At 51.6% G+C, this 20,021-nt stretch overlaps 1 protein-coding gene across 1 annotated transcript; it reads right to left on the reverse strand.

The window, feature by feature from the left end:
- Nucleotides 1–8,860: 8,860 nt before the first annotated feature.
- Nucleotides 8,861–10,254, reverse strand: IER5 (immediate early response 5). Its single transcript, XM_059478304.1, has one exon. The coding sequence runs from the start codon at nucleotides 10,195–10,197 to the stop codon at nucleotides 9,478–9,480; it is 720 nt and encodes a 239-aa protein (XP_059334287.1). The 5' UTR covers nucleotides 10,198–10,254; the 3' UTR covers nucleotides 8,861–9,477.
- Between the last annotated feature and the right edge of the window lie 9,767 nt (nucleotides 10,255–20,021).

Consider the following 20,021-nt stretch of genomic DNA (forward strand, 5'->3'; position numbering starts at 1 on the left):
TGCTATGTTCATGACACTTTGCTCTATCTCAGGTTGCTCCAAGCCCCATCCAACCTGGCCTTGGGCACTTCCAGGGATAGGGCATCCATTTATCTGGGAAACCTGTTGCAAAGGACAGGAAGAAAAGTCCCGGTTCCCTGCCCTGTCCGTCCTTCCGTCCCTCCTGCCTGCCTTCCCACGGGACCTGTGCCTTCCTCCGGATGTGGCTCCTCCCAGCCTCCCCACCATGTCCAGGCTCTGGGGTCAAACACTCCCAGCAGAGCACACAAGGCTGCAAACCACCAGTGGCCAGTTCTGCCCTCCCCTTCTCCTCAGGGTTTTACACCCCTCAGCCCTGCAATGGGGGCAAGTTTGGGCTCCAGGAGTTTCTCTCTCACCCCACAGAGGTGAGGCTGTCCCATTGCTCCTCACAGGTTGCCCATTCCCACAGTTCTGAAGATGCTGTAAAACTGCCCTGGGCCGGTTTTGGGCAAAAAAACCTGGCTGCAGGGCCCTGCTGGGAGCTGCCAAACACAGCTCAGAGCAGCCTGAGAGAAGTAAAGAGAGTGGGAAAGAGGATGAGAGAGAGAGAGTAAAAGAGGATAAGAGAGTGAGGTTCCCATTACAATACCATAAATCTTTTTCTGTGCTGAATATTCCAATTCTCACTAACCAATCTAAAACAAGATACAAATCCTATAGCATTTACATACAGTCTATAAGAATCATTACATTACCATACTGTGTAACCTTTTAAACCCTAAAAACTCCTCTTTGGGCCCCATCTGCCAAGCTGTAGGGTCTGCTGTGCCCACCACATCAATTCCTCCTGCCTTAAAAAACATCAGTGCCATTGCCATGGAGATAGAGCACTGCACTGCTCCCACAGCCTCCTCTGAGCAGGCAGGGCAGGGACACTTGGTGCCCTCAGCACTGTGCCTTGGGGACAAACCTGTCCTGGCTGCTGGCTTGGCATTTCCACCAGCACACACTGCTTGGGAGCAGCAGGCATGGAGAACCACGGGTGCTGGCAAAGCCCGGCTGCCTGCACTGCTCCATGCCCAGGTTAGCAGGAATAAATCTGAGAAACTGAGTGGGACACACTGAAACAGCCACTGCCTCCCTTTGTTTCCTAACGATGCTCCAGCCAGGCTGCAGCTGGGATTGTGGGACAGTGCTGGGGGGGGATCTGCTGCTGCTGTGCCACACTGCCAGCATCCCCTGCTGCTGTGCCACACTGCCAGCATCCTCTGTGCTGCTGTGCCACACTGCCAGCATCCCCTGCTGCTGTGCTACACTGCCAGCATTCTCTGTGCTGCTGTGCCACACTGCCAGCATCCCCTGCTCCTGTGCCACACTGCCAGCATCCCCTGCTGCTGTGCCACACTGCCAGCATCCTCTGTGCTGCTGTGCCACACTGCCAGCATCCCCTGCTGCTGTGCTACACTGCCAGCATCCCCTGCTGCTGTGCCACACTGCCAGCATTCTCTGTGCTGCTGTGCCACACTGCCAGCATCCCCTGCTGCTGTGCCACACTGCCAGCATCCTCTGTGCTGCTGTGCCACACTGCCAGCATCCTGTGCTCTTCTAGGAGGGCAGCAGACACCCACAGGACTCACACAGACCAAGCACTGCGGCTCCAACCCCTGCATCCCACTCCGGCCATGCTCCCTGCATCCTGCCCTCTCTCCCCTTTCCTGCCTCTCCCATCCCACCCTCCAGATTTCCGAGGCAGCCGCGTCCTTCCTGCCTTTCCCAGCAGGGCCGGCGTGTCCCATCCGCCCTGGGACAGCCTCTGCTGCTCCATCCCCTCCCTGCTCCCCATTCCCCGTCGGAGCGAGGAGGAGGAGGAGGAGAAGGAGGAGGAGGAGGAGAAGGAGGAGGAGGAGGAGGAGGAGGAGGAGGAGCAGCAGCAGGCAAAGGGCAGAGTCCACCAGCGGACTCTGTTCTGTGCTGGGTGTGAAAAACGCCAATCACTTTTTTAAAAATTTTTAAAAGTTTAATAGTAATAAAATGGTTATGAAAATAGTAATATAATTAGAGTAATAATAATTTGGACAATTTGGATTAGGACAATATGAGACAATAAAAACAAAGAGTTATGGACATCCAGGTACCTTCTTCTGGGCAAAATAACCCCGAAAAAGGACCCACGTTAACAGAGGATTAACCCTTAAAAGCAACAGCCTGTTGTATATTCATACACCTCATACATGATGCAGAAATTCCATTCAAACACAGGATTCTGTCTGGTCAGTGTCAGATTCTTCTTAATCTTAAACAGCATCTTCAGGGCTGATCAAGGCTGATCAAAAAGAAGTTCATTTCTCCTGATAATGGAGCAATAAATTCTCCTTCTGTGAAAGATGTAGGTGTCCTGTACAAAATTATCTTTAAATGATCTTTTTACCTTTAAATTATCTATTTACCTTTTTAAAAATTACCTTAATAAAATTTTACAAAATTAAAAAATTTACACCTTGGCTTAGCAGAGCCCAGGATGCTGAGCAGCACCTCAGGCAGGTGAGCGCCTGTGGGACATGAATTTGTATTGTCTATTTACCTTTAAATTATCTATTTACCTTTTTTTAAAAAATTACCTTAATAAAACTTTACAAAATTAAAAAAATTTACACCTTGGCTTAGCAGAGCCCAGGATGCTGATCAGCACCTCAGGGGGCTGAGCACCTATGGGAAATGATTTTGTATTATCTATTTACCTTTAAATTATTTATTTACTTTTAAATGATCTTTTTAACTTTAAATTATCTATTTACCTTTTTTAAAAAATTACTTTAATAAAACTTTACAAAATTAAAAAATTTTAATCCCAGAGACCGGGATGCTGATCAGCACCTCGGCGGCCTGAGCACCTGTGGGAAACAAATTTGTTATTATCTATTTACCTTTAAATTATCTATTTATATTTTTTTAGAAAATTACCTTAATTAAATTTTTAAAAATCCAAAAACTTTACAAAATCCATGATTAAATGATTCTTAATCCAACAAGCATCCTTTGTGCCATCCCTGTGTGGGTCTGGGGTGGGGGCTGAGCTCCACGAGGTGCAGGAAGCCAAGGGAAAGCTGCTCCCCACGTGGAGTTGGGGGAATTCTCCTGCAAGCAATTTAAAGCCAGGTCTTTTCCTCCCGCCCTGCTCGCTGCCAGGAAAAGCAGCAGGAAGATATTTCCCTGGGAATTGTTTTTGTTCCTTCCTCTGTGTCTGCGTGCATGCAGCTCTCCTCCCTCTGCCTTGGACATGCCTCAACCTGTCCCGAGGCTCGGATTAATCCCAGGGACGACAGCTGAGGTCAGAGCTGTCAGCAGAGGGGAGCAGCAGGAGGAGGAGGAGACCTTCCCCCTAGGAAACCGCATTCGTTCCTGTGAAAAATGCGTGTTTTATGATTGGCTTTCCGCAAATATTCAAATTAATATTATATGTGTTGTGTTAGAAAGTGATGCTGTATTAATTCTCTTAAGTAGTGAGTTAAATACAGTTTTAGGTTATAACAAAATGTTAAAATAGAAACTGTGCTATGTAAGATTTTTTTTTAAAGAAAGGACTCTCACTGAGATAGCAGCCACAGGACACCTGAATCTTTCAGAGAAAGAGAATTTATTGCTCCATTATCAGAAGAAATTAACTTCTTCCCGCCTCACTCAGCCCTGAAGACGCCGTCAGGATTCAGAGGAAGAAGTTGACACCGACCAGACAGAATCCTGTGTTTGAATGGAATTTATGCATCATGTCTGAGGTGTATGAATATGCAACAGGCTGTTGCTTTTAAGGGTTAATCCTCTGTTAGTGTGGGTCCTTTTTCGGGCTTGTTTTGCCCATAAAAAGATACCCAGACTGTCCATAACTCTTTGTTCTATTTTCTCATATTGTCCTAATCCAAATTATCCAAAATTTTTATTACTCTAATTATATTGCTATTTTTATAACCATTTTATTACTTAATTTTAAAATTTTTAAAAAACAAGTGATTGGCTTTTTTCACAGTGCCCAAGCAGAGCAGCAAGGATGAAAAAAGCCATCCCTGATCAGGAGGTGACCCTGCCACAGAGCAGCACACCAGAGCATCCTGCAGGATGGGGACACCTCACTGCTGCAGAGCCTAAAGCCTGGCTTAAGTGTAAGGCTGGCCTGAGCTGAGTAGCTGCAGGCAGCAAATGCATCTGCAGCCAGGCAGGGCACACCATGTCACTTTTGGGGCATGCAGGTGCCCAAAAGTGGGTCAGTGTCAATGGATATCTGCTTTTCTGCCATCTGGGAAAGGTCTGGCTGCCTCCTTGGTTGGGGCTGCAGGAGAGGGGAAAAGGATGAGGAGTCCACACCTGGCTTCCCTGGAGAATAGAGTGCAGAGCCAGCCCAAACCCCTGCAGGCAGCTCTCTCTGCCCAGGAGGGAAGGGAGGAGGGAGGGAAAGTGGGGAAATTGGGATAGAGGAAGAGGGCATCCACCTCAAAGCCGGTCCTTTGGTGTGCAAAGTGCTCAAAGTGGAGGTGCAGCCCCCAGGGATGCTCCAGTCCCTCTGGGCAGGGAGAGACCCCAGGATCCGCAGCCCCCAGGGATGCTCCAGTATCACCTCAGAGCAACTGGGAGAGCTCAGCTCCACAAATGATGCTCCTCGGCCCTGCCCAGGCAGTTTCCCTCCCTCTCCTCCCCTTTTTCCCTTGGCCTCGCGTGAGTGCTTGGCAAATAAGCGATGACTCTTTGCCTGCAGCTCCAAGCCCTTCCCTCCCCCTCTCCCCGGGCTCCATCGCCAATAAATCACCCCGCTGGGAGAGAGGGCCAGAGGAAACCAGAGGCACAAAACCAGAGGCACAAAACCTCGAACAGAGCCCTTTTTTTATTTTTTTTTCCCCTGCTCTCCCAAGCAGCTCTGCATTTCATTAGGCGGCCAGGCCAGCCCTGCACAGCTGGGGAGAAGGAGGGAGGGGAGGGGGCCCCTCAGGGTTTGCATGTCGGGAGCAGAAATCACAACCAGAAGGCCGAGAGGAAGGAGCTGTTTGTGTTTGTCGCTCATCCCGGCTCTGACCCTGCCTCCAGGAACCCGTGCTGGCCTGGAATAACTCTGCTCTGTTGGGTTTCCTCCTTGCCAAGGCAGCTCTGGGCACCTTCCAGCCATCCCCTCACCGTGCCAAGCCCTCTCTCTGAGGCTCCAGCCTCGCAAAGGATCCTCCTTGGAAGCAGCCCTGGAGTTTTCCATGAGCTTAGCCCTGCCAGCAAGCCCCACCGCCTTCTGCCTCCCCCTGGGCTGGACCACCCTGCCCAGGAAAACACAGAGCCTCTCCTGCTCCCCTGCCAGAGCCCCCCGACCCGCTGAGGAGTTATACCGAGGGTGGGCCCCCCTCCCACCCTAAATATACATTGGCAGAGCATCTCTGGCAAGCACAGTACATTGGAGACAGATGCAAGCCCCGCAGCAGCAGGGAGATGCAGGCATTGCCTCTCCTCAGCCTTTGGAGCTATCAGCCAAGCACTGTGCTACGGTACATCCCCACCCCTCCTTCCCCCCAAAATACCCTGTCCTGGCGCTCAGCCTTTGGCAAAGCTTCCTGACAGAGCTGCTCTGGTGTCCTCGGGATGCTCAGGCAGGGAGAGGACCCAGGAGGTGCAGCCCCTGCGGATGGTCTGGCAGCCCCAGGCAGGGAGAGACCCCAGGAGATGCAGACCCTGAGGATGATCCAGTCCCTCTGGGAAGGGAGAGACCCCAGGAGGTGCAGCCCCCAGGGATGCTCTGGTACCCCCAGGAGGTGCAGCCCCCAGGGATGCTCCAGTACCCTGGGGCTCCCCACAGCTCCCCAAGCAGGGAGCGACCCCAGCAGGCCCAGCCCCGCCGCTGCCCTGCCTCCCGCCCCCCTCCCAGCAGCCTGCCGGATTCCTGAGCGCTGACACAGGATGCTCCAGCAGTGAGTGTGCAGAGCCTTCCTCCTCTTCCCATGGCCCAGGAGAAGAGGGACGGCCGGGTTGCATCAGGCCGGGAAGGAGCGAGAGCAGCCGGAGTGAAACGTGGAGCTCCTGTGAACCCCTGGCTGCCCATCGACTCCCCCAACCCCGAGGGTTTCCCCAAACCCCGAGGTTTTCCCCCAGCCCCTGCTGGCACCTGGCCCAGCCAGACACCTTTAAAGCCGGGATGATTCACCCCTCTGACACTCCCTTCTTCGGTTTGAAGCCGATCCCTCTCCCCAGAAGGTGTCCCTGAGGAGGGCCCAGCCAGGGATTGCTCCTGGATGATTACAGCAGGAGAAAAGTGAAAGGCTGCTGCTGCCTGCCCTGCTTCCCGAGCATCACCCAGCTGCCACATCACTCTGCCAGCATCCATCCCACCCTCCGGCGGTGCTGGAGGATTTTCCCAGCGCTTCTCCTCTCCCACGGGAGCTGACCCGAGCTGGGGGAAGGGCAGCAGACGGGGCCAGCGCTTCCAGCAGCTCGTTACTATTCTAGGAAGGGCAGGATCCTGCCATCTTCCCATTAAGTCATCTCCTCCTCGACCCGGTGAGGCAGTTTCCATAGGAGTCAACCTCTGTCCCAAGTGATGGAAGTTTTTATTTTTATCTGGCTTATTTATGCACTTCTCTTCCCTCCTTCATTGCTGGCCTGGGCAGTGAGTTTGGGTCATCAGCCTCAGCTGGAGCTCATTCCCTGTCCTTGCTCAGCTGTCCCCTGTCAGCCTCATCTCTGTAGCTCTGTGGGCAGAAGGAGCATAGGGGTAGAAGCAGCACAACAGAAGAGATGAATTTAAAAAAACAGAGATGAATTAAAAAAACAGAACCAATTTAGGTAAAAGTGATTCTAGGAATTGGGGAAAAAAATGGCACTAGGTGAGTAAAAAATAAAACGAAACAGAGCAGAAAAAATTATTCCAAAAGTAACACAGTGCCATTATTAGGGGTCTTTTCAATTTGAGGCTGGTTTGGTCCAGACCCCTCAGCAGAGCTCACCAGCATCTATCACATCTCTGTTATTTTTTTATTTTTTCTGTCCCACTCAGCCCCAGCAGCCAGAGGCAAACCCCACATGTAAAAGCCAGCCGGGGATCAAGCGAGGCGTGTGTCAGCACAGCAGATGGAGCTGGGCCGGGTCCTTTGGGGACACAGCTCCATGGCGCTGAGCTGGGAAGGGAGAGCTCGCTCACCTCAGGCAGCTCCACGGGAGCTGCGTGGGCACCTGTGGGCAGTCCCTGCCCTGCTGGCAGAGGCCAGCAGCAATTAAAGGGTTGCACAACTCTGCTCTGGAAGACAGAGTAGGTATGAGCTCTGCTGGGTGCTCTGCGCCAGGGGGAGCTTGGGTCTGGTCTGTGCAGGGAAAGCAGGGCCACACAAACCAGCAGGACCAGGTGATCTTCCAGGGGTTGGATGCCTAGAAAACTTGGAAATGCCAAGATCAGGAGTGCACCCATCCCATTGTTGGGATTTGGAAGCTGGACAAAATCATTCGCTTCCATGGAGATGCTGCTGGTGGACAGGAGCAGGACTGAAACCTTGGGAAGGAAACTACTGGAGCAGGAGGCTGTTCCCATCCTGAACCCAGCTTCTGACCCTGAGAGCAGGAGAGTTCGGGGGGATAGCACTGTGCAGCCATCCTCCTCCTCCTCTCACTGGAGAGATGCTCCTCACCTCCCTGGAGACAGGAGTGAGAGGGTGGGGCTCTCCTGGAGAGCACCTGAGGGAGGGAAGCAGGGACAGCACCTTCCCACCACCTCCCAAAGGTGAGTGAGTGAAAAGAAATGTCTCATCATACCCCATTTCCTTGTGTCACCTACCAGACTGAAATTGTGTCACCATTAGTGCAATTACCTAGAAAATTAAGATGGTAGGACTTTTGCTTTTACCCAAGAATAAGGAGCTATTAAATTGTACCCCAAGTAGCAGAGCTGCCTCAGATCCTCCCCAGACCAGGCAGCTTCTCCTCATCTCTCCCATCCCCCTGCTTGGGGATGACCCAGCCCAACACTTCCAGTTTCTCACGGGTCTGAGGTGTTAAAAACCCCACGTCGGTCATTTCTCATGTCCCTCCCCAAAACAGGCGCCCAAGGTTCAGCCAGATACCCCAGGCTGCATTTCACAGCACACAAACATCTTCCACTTGCCAGAGATGCAATCCCCAGTTGAAAAGTTCATTAATTAGGAGCAGAGAAGACTCTAGTGAATCTTCCAGCAAGAAGCAAGTAAAAAAAAAAAAAAATCCCCCACAATTCAGTCTAATTACAACGCCTTGGGGCGCTCCACTCACTGTGAAGCCGAGGCCAAACTTTTCTCCCCACCCCTAACAGCAGGAACTTTAACCCAGTTATAGCTTTACTGATAATGAAAGAGAAGGAAAAAAAAAAAAAACAACCCTCCTGGTATTTATCGTTTGAACTATTCTACAAGTAACAGCAAAGAAGAGGCACAGAAACGCTCCTTGCAGAGCAGTGGCTGCGTTCTGCTGGGTGAAATCCCCTCTCACAGCCCCAATCCGGATCTGTGAGCAGGCAGTGCTGGAGGCCGGCGCTCGGCCCAGCTGTGCCACGGGCTGGTCAGGCTGCACCCAGCTGCTCCTCCGGGATTTAGCAACCGCTTCCCACCCACAGACAGTGACTCTGCACATTAGGTACTTTCAGAGCAAGACCTCAAATGCCACGGCAGCTCCGGCCCGGGGAAGAGGCTGTAGCCACAAGAGCAGTGGGAGCACCTGGAAGATCCCGGGAAGGACTCCACGCACCCCGACAGAAGTTCCCTTTCTTCCCCAGCTCCCAGAAGAGCCGGACTCCAACCCACCCCAAGCCTCTGGCGAGGCTGGGTGGATCCAGCCACAGACACGCAGAACCACACCCCGGCTGCTGCCTGCCCTCCTCCCCCTCGAGCCACCGGGGCACAAACAGGAACTAGGCTCGTACACTTGAAAATATTTAATACGTGTTGCACACGTAGAAATTACATTTTATACAAAACATGATACATCACTGAAGGAGAACACTGTACAAAATTCCCTACGGGAGCCCCAAGCCTTTATACAACAAAGACCGGGAGTTACCAAAGCCTAACAAACAGGCTCAAGGACTTTCCGTCAGAGCGTCTGTAAACTTCGTTCCTCTCAATAAAACACTTTTAAAAAGCACCATGTAATAGTTCTGACCTAAACCTTTCCAAAATAGACACTTTATTTAATAAACTTAATACTTTCCAAGCTTAAAATATCACCCGCCGGGGGCGCCCCCGGGGTCGGCGGCGGCCGAGGAGCCTCCCCCGGGCGCCGGAGAGGGCGGCGGCGCTGCCGGGAAGGGGAATTCCGGGAGGGCAGCGCCGGGGGCGCTCCCAGGGCGGGTGCCGGCAGCCGGGACCCGCCGGGGAACGGGGAAACGCCGCCGCCGCTGCTGCTGTCCCGCGGTCCCCCCGGTGCGGCGGCCGAAGGCGCCGGGTCTGGCCGGCGCCGGAGGCCCGCGGCGCTCGGTGGGTGCCATGTCCGGGCCCCCCGGCCCGCGGCGGGGAGCCAGTCTCTGCGGCCGGGCCATCAGAAGGCCACGATGGCCGTGCTCCAGGGGTTGAGGGTCCGCAGCACCGGCTCGTCGCAGCAGATCTGTCCCGGCTCGGCCGCCGCTTCGGCGGGCGCCGTGCCCGCCGTCGCCTCGCCGCCGTCCAGAGGCGGTCGCCGCCGGCCCTTGGGCTCCTTGCTGAGCAGTCCCGAGAAGCTGGAGCCGAAGATGCTGATGAGGCTGGCCACGTTGCCTGTCTCCATGTCCTCCTGCTCGCCCGGCGGAGAGGGCGGCGGTGGCGGCGGCAGCGGCGGTGGCTCCTCTTCCTCGCGGCGGGGCTTCTTCACCGGGGAGCCCGCCTGGCCGCGCTCGCCGGCGCTCCGCTTGCGGGGGCAGTGCGGCGGCGGGGGGGCCCCGGCGCAGCCCCCACGGTTCTCGCCGCAGCAACAGCGCCGCGGCCGGGGGCCCTGGCAGTCCCTGCCCGCCTCGTCCTGCGGGGGCGGCGGCGGTGGCTCCTCGGCCGCCCAGGCGGCGGTGTGGGGCGGCGGCGGCTCTTCCTCGGGGTGGCCGCCGGCGGCGGCGGGGGGCGGCTCGGGCGGGCAGCCCGGCTCGCTCAGGTAGACCTGGCGGGCGCTGCGCAGCACCAGCGACACCAGGAGGTTCTTGTGCAGCTTCAGGCCGCCGCGCTGGCCCCGCGCGCTGTAGATCTTGCCCAGCGAGATGCTGACGATGCGGTGCGCCTCCAGCTTGAACTCCATGGGGAAAGCAGGTGGGCGAAGGGAGGGGTAAAGAATTTTAAAAAGGAAAAAAAAAAAAAAAAAAAAAAACAAAAACAAAATTAAAACGCCCAGCTGAGCGGGGATCCGCGCCTCACCCCAGCTCCGCACGCCGTCCCTTCGCGCCGCAGACTGAGCGAGCCCACGCGCCCGCCCACCTTTTATACCGCCCCGCCTCGGCCAATCAGGGCGCGCCGCCGGCCGCTCCAACCGCCGGCTGGCCCCGCGCGCGCGCGCCGGCCAATGGCGGCGCAGGGCCGCGCGTTCGAAAGCTCGCCCCGCGGAGAGGGCTCTTAAAGCGGCAACGGCAGCGCGCCGCGCGGGGTGGGGTCCACCGCGGCACCCCCGGCTCGCTGCACCCCAAGGAGGAACCGGGGGAATTCTGGCCTTGGAAAGCGTTGGAAACGTTCCTCGGAGAGAAGAATAAGCAAACAACAAACCAACAAAACACATCAAACCCAGCGCAGCCTCCGTTTGGTCAGGTTGGGAATGTTTCCCGCAATTTCAGCCCCTTGTCTGGGATCTTATGGTGCTGGAGAAGGAGCTGCTGGTGGTGATGGCTGGAGGGCGAAGCGAGGATTTCAGGGAAAATCTGCCCTGATGTGGAGCAGAAAGGCCTGCTTGCCCAGCTGCCAGGTGGAATTCTGCTCCAGGGCTCTGGCAGTGAAGCTCACAGGATGCCCAGGGCAGAGAGAAGATGCACAACAGGGTTGGGAAGAGCTACAGGGAGGACAAACTGGGCATCTCCAAGTGTGATGGGGACCATGGCAAACCAAAGCACCTTGGCTGGGAGCTGGAACATCACTGGGATGTAGCTGTGAAAGCTGATGGCAGGATCAGCAGGGTGGCTGGGGGACACAGGGGATGACACCCCAGACGCAGCTCCAGGAAAGCCTCTGAGAAAGTTTCAGAGCTTAGATTACAGACCCTCCTCCTTCCACCAAGGACTAACCACCATCTGCAAGCAGAAAAGAAGTGAAAGGGCCTAGAATTAAGGAAGTTCACCATGCTGCCCCAGAGTATCAGTTTCTACTGCCAGCTGACACATCACAACTTGCTTCCATCCCTTTTTTTCCCAGGGGATGAATCCACAGGCTCCCCCAAAGGAAAGCCACAGGCTGTCACGATGTTTTGTTGGCAGGACCTCTGTCAACAAAAGGTCATCCTGGCCTGGCTTTCTGGAAGGACAAAAGGGTGGCTGGTCACAGAGGTAACTAAAAAAAAAAAAAGTGAAGATGAGGCATAGGTGACATAGCAAGAGGCTTCTACAAAAAACTAAAAAAAAAAAAAAAAAAAAAGGGGGAAAAAAGCTACAAACCCAGGCTCAGGACAGATGTATGTTTTCCTCCTGGTCAAACACAGACGGAAAACCTCAAATGCTCAAATGGACACAACAGCATGTTGACATCTCAAAATGCCCAGGCTTCCTCCACCAAACCTCCACAATCTGAATGTCCAGACCCGGGCACGCTCAGGCACAGGGCCAGAAGAGCCAGGCCCAGACACAAAGTGCCAGGAGCAGAAGGTCCCAGCTGAGCCCAGGGCACAGAGAGCCCATCCTGGTCACAGGGAGAGCCTGTCCTGGTCACAGGCAGCAGGGCTGTCCCCTCCACGCCCGGCGTGGGAGGATGCAGGGACGCGGGCTCCGGTGGGAACCGCGGCTCTCCCGACCGGCCAAACCTGCTCCCGCACCTGGGGCCAGTAACACCCTGTCCTGAGCCCTGGGGTCAGCCCAACCAGCCGGGGCAGGTCTAGGCGGGCATGCCTGGCGCTGCAGGCACGGCTCTGCACCCACATCTGCCCAGCAGCAGCGTCCCCTTGGTGGCACAGGGCTGGCTGTGCCCCTGCAGGAGCCATCAGCAGCGCTGGGATGGCTGAGTGCCACATCTGGGCACTTGCATCTTCAGCAGAGGGGCAGACAGTCAGATTTGTACACCTCAGCCAGCTATATCCCAGCTCAGGGACAAAAGCAGCAGTGCAAAGTCACCCCAGCAGCTGGGAAAAGCCCAGGGCAGGAGGAGGAGGAGGAGGAGGCAGAGCGTGGGAGCTCTGTGGGGTGAAGATGCCTGGATCCGATCTGACCTGTTCTGCTGCTCACAGCTCACCCCGATGGCATGAGGCACCTCTGCTCCCCAGTGCCTGCCTTCTGGCTGCTCTCCTGCCTGGGAACAGGCGGCCAGGAGCCTCTCCCAGCTCTGGGATCAGCAAGATGGGGATGAGGATGGGGACTGAGTGAGCCCTCATCCCTCTCAATGCTCACACACAGCACCAGCAGGGAGGAGCAGAGGTGCAGAACCTCAGGCTGGTACCCAGCAGCACGAGTTTTACCCACCAGCACCATGCCTGGTGTCAGGCACATCCATCAGCACAACATTCCTGGGCACCAAAGCCCTGCCTCAACACCTGCCTGCTGTCAGGCACATCCATCACTGTGAAAAATGCGTATTTTATCATTGGCTTTTCGCAAATATTCAAATGAATGTTATATGTGTTGTGTTAGAAAGTGATGCTGTATTAATTCTCTTAAGTAGTGTGTTAAATATAGTTTTAGGTTATAACATAAGGTGAAAATAAAAACTATGCTATGTAGGATACTTTTTTTAAAGAAAGGACTTACAGTGAGATGGCAGCCACAGGACACCTGAATCTTTCAGAGAAAGAGAATTTATTGCTCCATTATCAGAAGAAATTAACTTCTTCCCACCTCGAAGACACCGTCAGGATTCAGAGGAAGAAGCTGACACTGTCCAGACAGAATCCTGTGTTTGAATGGAATTTATGCATCATGTCTGAGGTGTATGAATATGCAACAGGCTGTTGCTTTTAAGGGTTAATCCTCTGTTAACATGGGTACTTTTTCGGGCTTATTTTGCCCATAAAAAGGTACCCGGACTTTCTGTAACTCTTTGTTTTTATTGTCTCATATTGTCCTAATCCAAATTGTCCAAATTATTATTACTCTAATTATATTACTATTTTTATAACCACTTTATTACTATTAAACTTTTAAAATTTTAAAAACAAGTGCTTGGCGTTTTTCACAATCAGCATGGCATTCCTGGGGCACCAAAGCCCTGCCTCAACACCTGCCTGCTCTGTGTGCCCTTTGCACACATGGGGGGATGGTTTTCCCTTTTCCACAACAACATCCCATCTCAGAATCACTGCCCACGACATTTGCCAAAGCAAAGTGCAGGCACACTACATTAAAATCATTATCTAAAGTGGGCTGTGTTGTGATGGTGTTCACAGGGGTTCTTGGATGAGGGAAGAGACGAGGGTCTGACTCCATGTTTCAGAAGGCTTGATTTATTATTTTATTATATGTGTTACATTAAAACTATACTAAAAGAATAGAAGAAAGGATTTCATCAGAAGGCCAGCTAAGAATAGAATGGTAACAAAGGTTTGTGGGTCAGCTCTCTGTCCGAGCCAGCTGACTGTGATTGGCCATTAATTACAAACATCCAACATGAGACCAATCACAGATGCACCTGTTGCATTCCACAGCAGAAGATAATCAATGTTTACATTTTGTTCCTGAGGCCTTTCAGCTTCTCAGGAGGAAAAAATCCTAAGGAAAGGATTTTCCATAAAAGAGGTCTGTGACACTGTTTCACCGACACACTTCACTGTCACCCCTGGGAATGACCCAAAGACCAGGCTGGCTTTATGCTGTGTGTCCAAGCGATCTTTTTCATTTGTTTTCCAGCAGGCTCTACCTTGGATGGCAATGATCCCCGGTGGGGTGCAGGCAGCGGGGGCTCCAGGATCAGCAGCAGCAGCACAGCCGGTTGAAGGCAGGCCGTATTTTATTTTGGTGCCGCTCCCTCCCAGGCTGATGTCATGCTTTAGTAACTTTGAGGCGCAGTCACATGGCGGCGGCTCCTGAGGTCAGCGCCGGGGGTGGCTTTGTCAGCCTGCCCTGTGCCTGCCCCGAGGTGGCTCTGCACGGCACCTCCAGCCCTCCATCGCCACATCTGGGCACAGCTGGGTCCACCCCTGCCCTCCCAGCGCGGGGCCATCGGGGGTCAGGGGGGGACACGGCGCACGGAGGGAGGGGAAGGGTGTGACCGCCGCTCTAATCGCCTCATGTGATCCGGGCAGCGCGCTCCGAAGGGCTCTGACGAACAATTAACAATCCTCGGGCTCAGCTGCCGCTTCCCGAAATAGCTCTGGCAGCAGCAGCAGGAGGAGGAGGAGGAGGAAGGGGAGGAAGGCGGCCGGGCTGGCAGACAAAGGTGCGGCCGGTGCGGTGGCCAGGGGGCAGCCCCGGCGGGGCCACCTGGGAAGGAAAACAATGCGACATAAGGAGGGAGGAAGCAGCTTGTGGTGCCGCTAATCATCGCACAGGGCTGCGCACACGCCACCGCCTTTTCTTTTCTTTTCTTTTCTTTTTTTTTTTTTTTTAATTTAATTTTATTTTATTCTATTTTTATTTTTTGGAGGAGTTTCAGTTCCGAGCGGGGGATGCTCCTCGCTGGGGGGATCGGTGCGGGCGCATCCCGGGGATGCTCGGGGAGCCCCGGATCCGGCAGCACCACGGCTCTGCCGCCCCCCGAGCCTGCCTGAGCCCCGTTCCTGTCCTGGCCCGGCCATCTGGCTCCCAGCAAGCACGGAATGAGGATGTGGTTAGCGAGATCCTGTTCCCCTCTGAGCCCCCCGCCTGCTCCTCGCTGTCACCAAATGTGCGGGCCAGGCTCCCAGATGCAGTCAAGAGGTGGCAAACCTTCCAGCACAGTCTTCTCTTCTCTTCTCTTCTCTTCTCTTCTCTTCTCTTCTCTTCTCTTCTCTTCTCTTCTCTTCTCTTCTCTTCTCTTCTCTTCTCTTCTCTTCTCTTCTCTTCTCTTCTCTTCTCTTCTCTTCTCTTCTCTTCTCTTCTCTTCTCTTCTCTTCTCTTCTCTTCTCTTCTCTTCTCTTCTCTTCTCTCTCCCTTCCCTTCCCTTCCCTTCCCTTCCCTTGACCACCTTGTCCTTCTCGTGGTTTGTGGGGAGCCCACAGAGATCATCCATGGACACAAGGATTATGAGCACATTTTTAGGGTTTTGAGGCTGCCTGGGAAATGTTCCTTCTAATTTCACCCATAACAAGGAATGGGTGGCAACACCCTGGCAGTCCAGCACCTCGCTGCTTCTGCAGTTGAACCATCTCCTTTTGGATCCTTGTAAGATCTCAGCATCCCTGGCATCCCAGAGCAGGCAATCCCAGGGATTCATCCTGCAGAAAGCAATCCTGCCTTTCCCCAGCTTCATTCCCCCATTTCCCCTCCTAGCTGGAGGATTTTTCAAGAGGTGGAAAACCCTACAGCTAGTATGGATGGTGAAATTTGGGTCTCCTCCAAGCACACACTGAAGGCATCCATCACCAGCTGTCCCGTGCATTGATGCCTCTCTCTTCTATTCTCTGAAAATCGCCAATCACTGGTTTTTAAAATTTTAAAAGTTTAATAGTAATAAAATGGTTATGAAAATAGTAGTATAATAAGAGTAATAATAATTTGGACAATTTGGATTAGGACAGTATGAGACAAACAGTTATGGACAGTTCGAGTACATTTTTCTGGACAAAATAAGCCCAAAAAAGTACCCACATTAACAGAGGATTAACCCTTAAAAGCAACAGCCTGTTGCATATTCATACACCTCACACATGATGCATAAATTCCATTCAAACACAGGATTCTGTCTGGGCAGTGTCAGCTTCTTCCTCTGAATCCTGACGGTGCCTGCAGAACTGAGCAAGGCAGGAAGAACTTCGTTTCTTCTGATAATGGAGCAATAAATTCTCTTTCTCTAAAAGATTTAGATGTCCTGTGGCTGATATCTCACTGTGAGTCCTTTCTTTAAAAAAGTTTCTTACATAGCATAGTTTCCATCTCAACCTTATAACCTAAAACTATATTTAACACACTACTTAAAAAATTAAGACAGCATAACTTTCTAACATAACACATATATCTATTTTAATATTTGTGAAAACCAATCATAAAATACGCATCTTTCACATATTCAGGCCAGGATCCATGAGTTAGAGCCTTCCTGAGAGGAGGGTGGGAACAAATCCATCAAATCCCCTCACCACCAGCGGTGCTGAGGCAAAAGCCTTCACACCCACAGCTGCTGGAGCAAAACCAGAACTTCAGGACAGCCAAAGCCCCTGGGAGACCCAGGCACGTCCCCAGTGATTGCTGACGTAAACCAAACAGGACAGGGAGAAACATTTCCAAATGGGAATCTATGCATAGCTTGAGCTCATTTCTGGATGGGAATAAACATCTAAATTGCAAGGCACCCATGTGGATCTCAGGAGGAAGAGGAGGAAAGTTGTTTGAGATTGGGTTTTTTTCCCCTAGGAAAAAAACAGTGATTCACGTGGATGCCACCCGGACCTGCCACAATTGGATATTGGTAACAAATACCCCAGGGTTGTTCCCAACTGCTCTGCTTTATCCTTGCTTGGAGATAAGGTCACAAGAGCTGGGAACCATCCCAAAACACAGCCCAGAGAGCCACACACTCATGGCTGATGAATGAGAGCCAAACGCAAGCGAAACAAACACAAACAAATCAATACAGACGTAAACCCAACGGGAGGAAGCAGCTCCCTGGGCTCCTGAGAGCGCTGAGACACCCGCCCCAAAACCACAGCGAGGTGTGAGCTGCAGCACAGCCGTGCACTAGAAAGCAAAGGGGTTTTCCAGGGTTAAAACCCCCTTCCCTGTCCCACACAGGCAGGACTCTCTCCTACACTTATTTTTATTTTAATGTTCACCAGTGATTTGGGATTCCCCCTTCTCCCCCTGCACAAATGGTTTAAAATTTCCCTTTCCTCTGAGCCCCTGGCCTGGGATTTCCCTGTGCTCCCCTGGAGAACAGTGACCTGTCCCTCTGCCCATCAGATATCCTGCTGCTCCTCCAGCAGCCTCCCCAAACACAAAGAGGGGGGAAAAACAAAAAATCCCACTCCCAGCTATCAGCTTCTTCAGGCAGCTGTTTCCCTTGGAAAAAATGTGACCCCCTCATCTTTCAGTGGGTTATGCTACTGGTTTGGGTTTCCTGGGGAAAAAATGCATTTATTTGTCTGGGGTTTCCTATCAGACAACCCTTCTATTGTAGTCCACCTTCCTGTGTGTTTTTTGTCAGAGCAACGGGTCCTGTGCCACTTTCCAAAGGCTGCCTTGTGTCCAGGGCATAAAGAAACAGGCCAGCCCTGGGATGAAACACGGGAAAAACTCCATGTTTTTCACTGGAGTGAATTCCTCCCCAGCAAACTGAGCTGGAGCAGGCAGCAGCCTCGGTGAGTGGGGCTGAACATCCCCAATTAATCACGGGAGCCACCGCCAGCAATCCTCAGGGTGCTTTGCCTGCCCCAAGGAGGCTCTGCCTAATTATCTTTCCCCCCTCTCCCTGCATCTCAATGTCACCTTCCTCGTAGCCACGGGGCAAATGAGAGCCGCATTCCCATGTGCAGATGTGTGCCACGATGGGGAGGTGGCACAGGGATGCTCCAGGGAGCCATGGAGCTGCCTGATCTGCTTCCCACTCCCTTCTACATCCCCCAGGGTGACCAGGGACCTTGGGACCTGCCAGAAAATCACACCACAGAGCAGCAGCAAGGGCAGAGCAGATGCTCTGCAAGGGCAGAGCAGATCCTCTCTGTGTCAAATCCCTCCTCCCACCAAGGAAAAACGCGAAATGAAACATCTGTGCCTGGCAGCAGGGGTTGGCTGCCTCAGCTCCTGCTGATCTCTGCCCCTTCCCTCTTCCTTTGACCACCTCGTCCTTCTTGTGGTTTGTGACGAGCCTGGAGCCCACAGAGATCATCCAAGGATTATAAGCACATTTTTAGGGTTTTGAGGCTGCCTGGGAAAAGTTCCTTCTAATTTCACTCATAACAAGGACCCTGGCAGTCCAGCACCTCGCTGCTTCTGCAACTGAACCATCTCTTTTTGGATCCTTGTAAGATCTCAGCGTCCCTGGCATCCCAGAGCAGGCAATCCCAGGGATTCATCCCGCAGAAAGCAATCCTGCCTTTCCCCAATTTCATGTCCCCATTTCATTCACCAGAACACTGAATATTTAACTCCACACCAGTGTTTTGTATCATCATCCCTGCCTTAATCCTCTTCAAACCACCACTGACAATTTTCAACTATCACTAAAAACGAAAATGAGGAGGAAAACCACCAAAGCATCTGAAAGCCTTTATGGCTTCTCCCTTTAGCTGTAAAACCTTTTCAGGGGCGCGGAGGGGAAAGTCCCCTCTACTTTTATAAATCCAAATTCAAACCAATCCAGCTTTTCCCTGAGAAGAAAAGGCAATTCTTCCACACCAAATGCACACTCTTTGCACCAAGCTAGGATGGGATCACACCCCCCTCACCGTGCATGCACACACATGCCACAGAGATTTTCCTGATAAAAGTTCCAGGGAGCCCGGCTCTTCCCTGCAGACAGCTGGGATTCTGATGAGTTGGCACTTTTCACGGTGCAGAAAATGTTTCATCAGATCTTTCCTGACCAGTTCTGCAGCTGTGTGCACCCAGCTCTCCTCTCCCAGCAGGAATTGCTTAGCTGAGCATGCTGAAGAGATCCCAAAAATCTCCTTGCTGCCTCCAAGCCCCAGATCAGAGCTTCCCTCATGGAACAGCAAAAAACACCAGGTTCTGAAAAATACAAACCACAGCGTGGTTGGAGTGGCTTTCAGGAAAAAAATCTAAATTATTTACTGCATCACGTAAATTAATTTCTAGCATCAAAGATCAGGCTGTCTCTTTTATCCCTTGAAAGTTTACAGCTTCTCTAAATTTTGGTAACAATCCTTATTTTCAGCCTTCAACAGCTCTTTGAGGCTTTACACTTTTTTGCAAATGGACTCAATGATCTTAGGTATTTAACAGCCTAAGTGATTATGTAAAAAAAAAAAAACATTTTCAAATACGTGTTGAAATACTTTATTGAAGGATTTCTGAAAGCAAAATTCTAGGTAATTACTCAAAAAAAATAACAAACCTAAAAATATAAACCACAGCGTGGTTGGAGTGGCTTTTTACTCTAAAAAAGTGGTCTTTTTACTCTAAAAAAAAAAGTGGTTTTTTTACATTAAAAAATATAAACCACTGTGTGGTTGGAGTGCCTTTCAGGAAAAAAATCTAAATTATTTACTACATCACGCAAATTAATTTCTAGCATCAAAAATCAGGCTGTGTCTTTTATCCCTTGAAAGTTTACAGCTTCTCTAAATTTGGTAAAAATCCTTATTTTATCCCTTGAAAGTTTACAACTTCCCTAAATTTGGTAAAAATCCTTCTTTTCAGCCCTCAACAGCTCTGTGAAGCTTTATACATTTTTGCAAATGGACTCAACGATCTTAGGTATTTAACCACCTAAGTGATTCTGTAAAAAGAAACATTTTCAAATAAGTGTTCAAGTATTGTATTGAAGGATTTCTGAAAGCAAAATTCTAGGTAATTACTAAAAAAAATAATAAACCTAAAAAATATAAACCACAGCGTGGTTGGAGTGGCTTTCAGGTGAAAATCTAAACTATTTACTCCATCACATAAATTAATTTCTAACATCAAAGATCAGGCTGTCTCTTTTATCCCTTGAAAGTTTACAACTTCTCTATATTTGGTAAAAATTTGTAAAAGTCCTTCAACCTTCAACAGCTCTGTGAAGCTTTACACTTTTTTGCAAATGGACTCAACAATCTTAGGTATTTAACAGCCTAAGTAATTCTGTAAAATGAAAACCAAAATATTTTCAAATTGGTGAATAAAGTGTTCACAAAATTTATTGAAAGAT

Source organism: Ammospiza nelsoni, chromosome 9, assembly GCF_027579445.1.
Source record: "Ammospiza nelsoni isolate bAmmNel1 chromosome 9, bAmmNel1.pri, whole genome shotgun sequence".
Taxonomy (NCBI): Eukaryota; Metazoa; Chordata; class Aves; order Passeriformes; family Passerellidae; genus Ammospiza; species Ammospiza nelsoni.

What these genes read in the sequence shown, in the direction of transcription:
- IER5 (XM_059478304.1), bottom strand. Translation starts at nt 10,197, where the DNA reads ATGGAGTTCAAGCTGGAGGCGCACCGCATCGTCAGCATCTCGCTGGGC.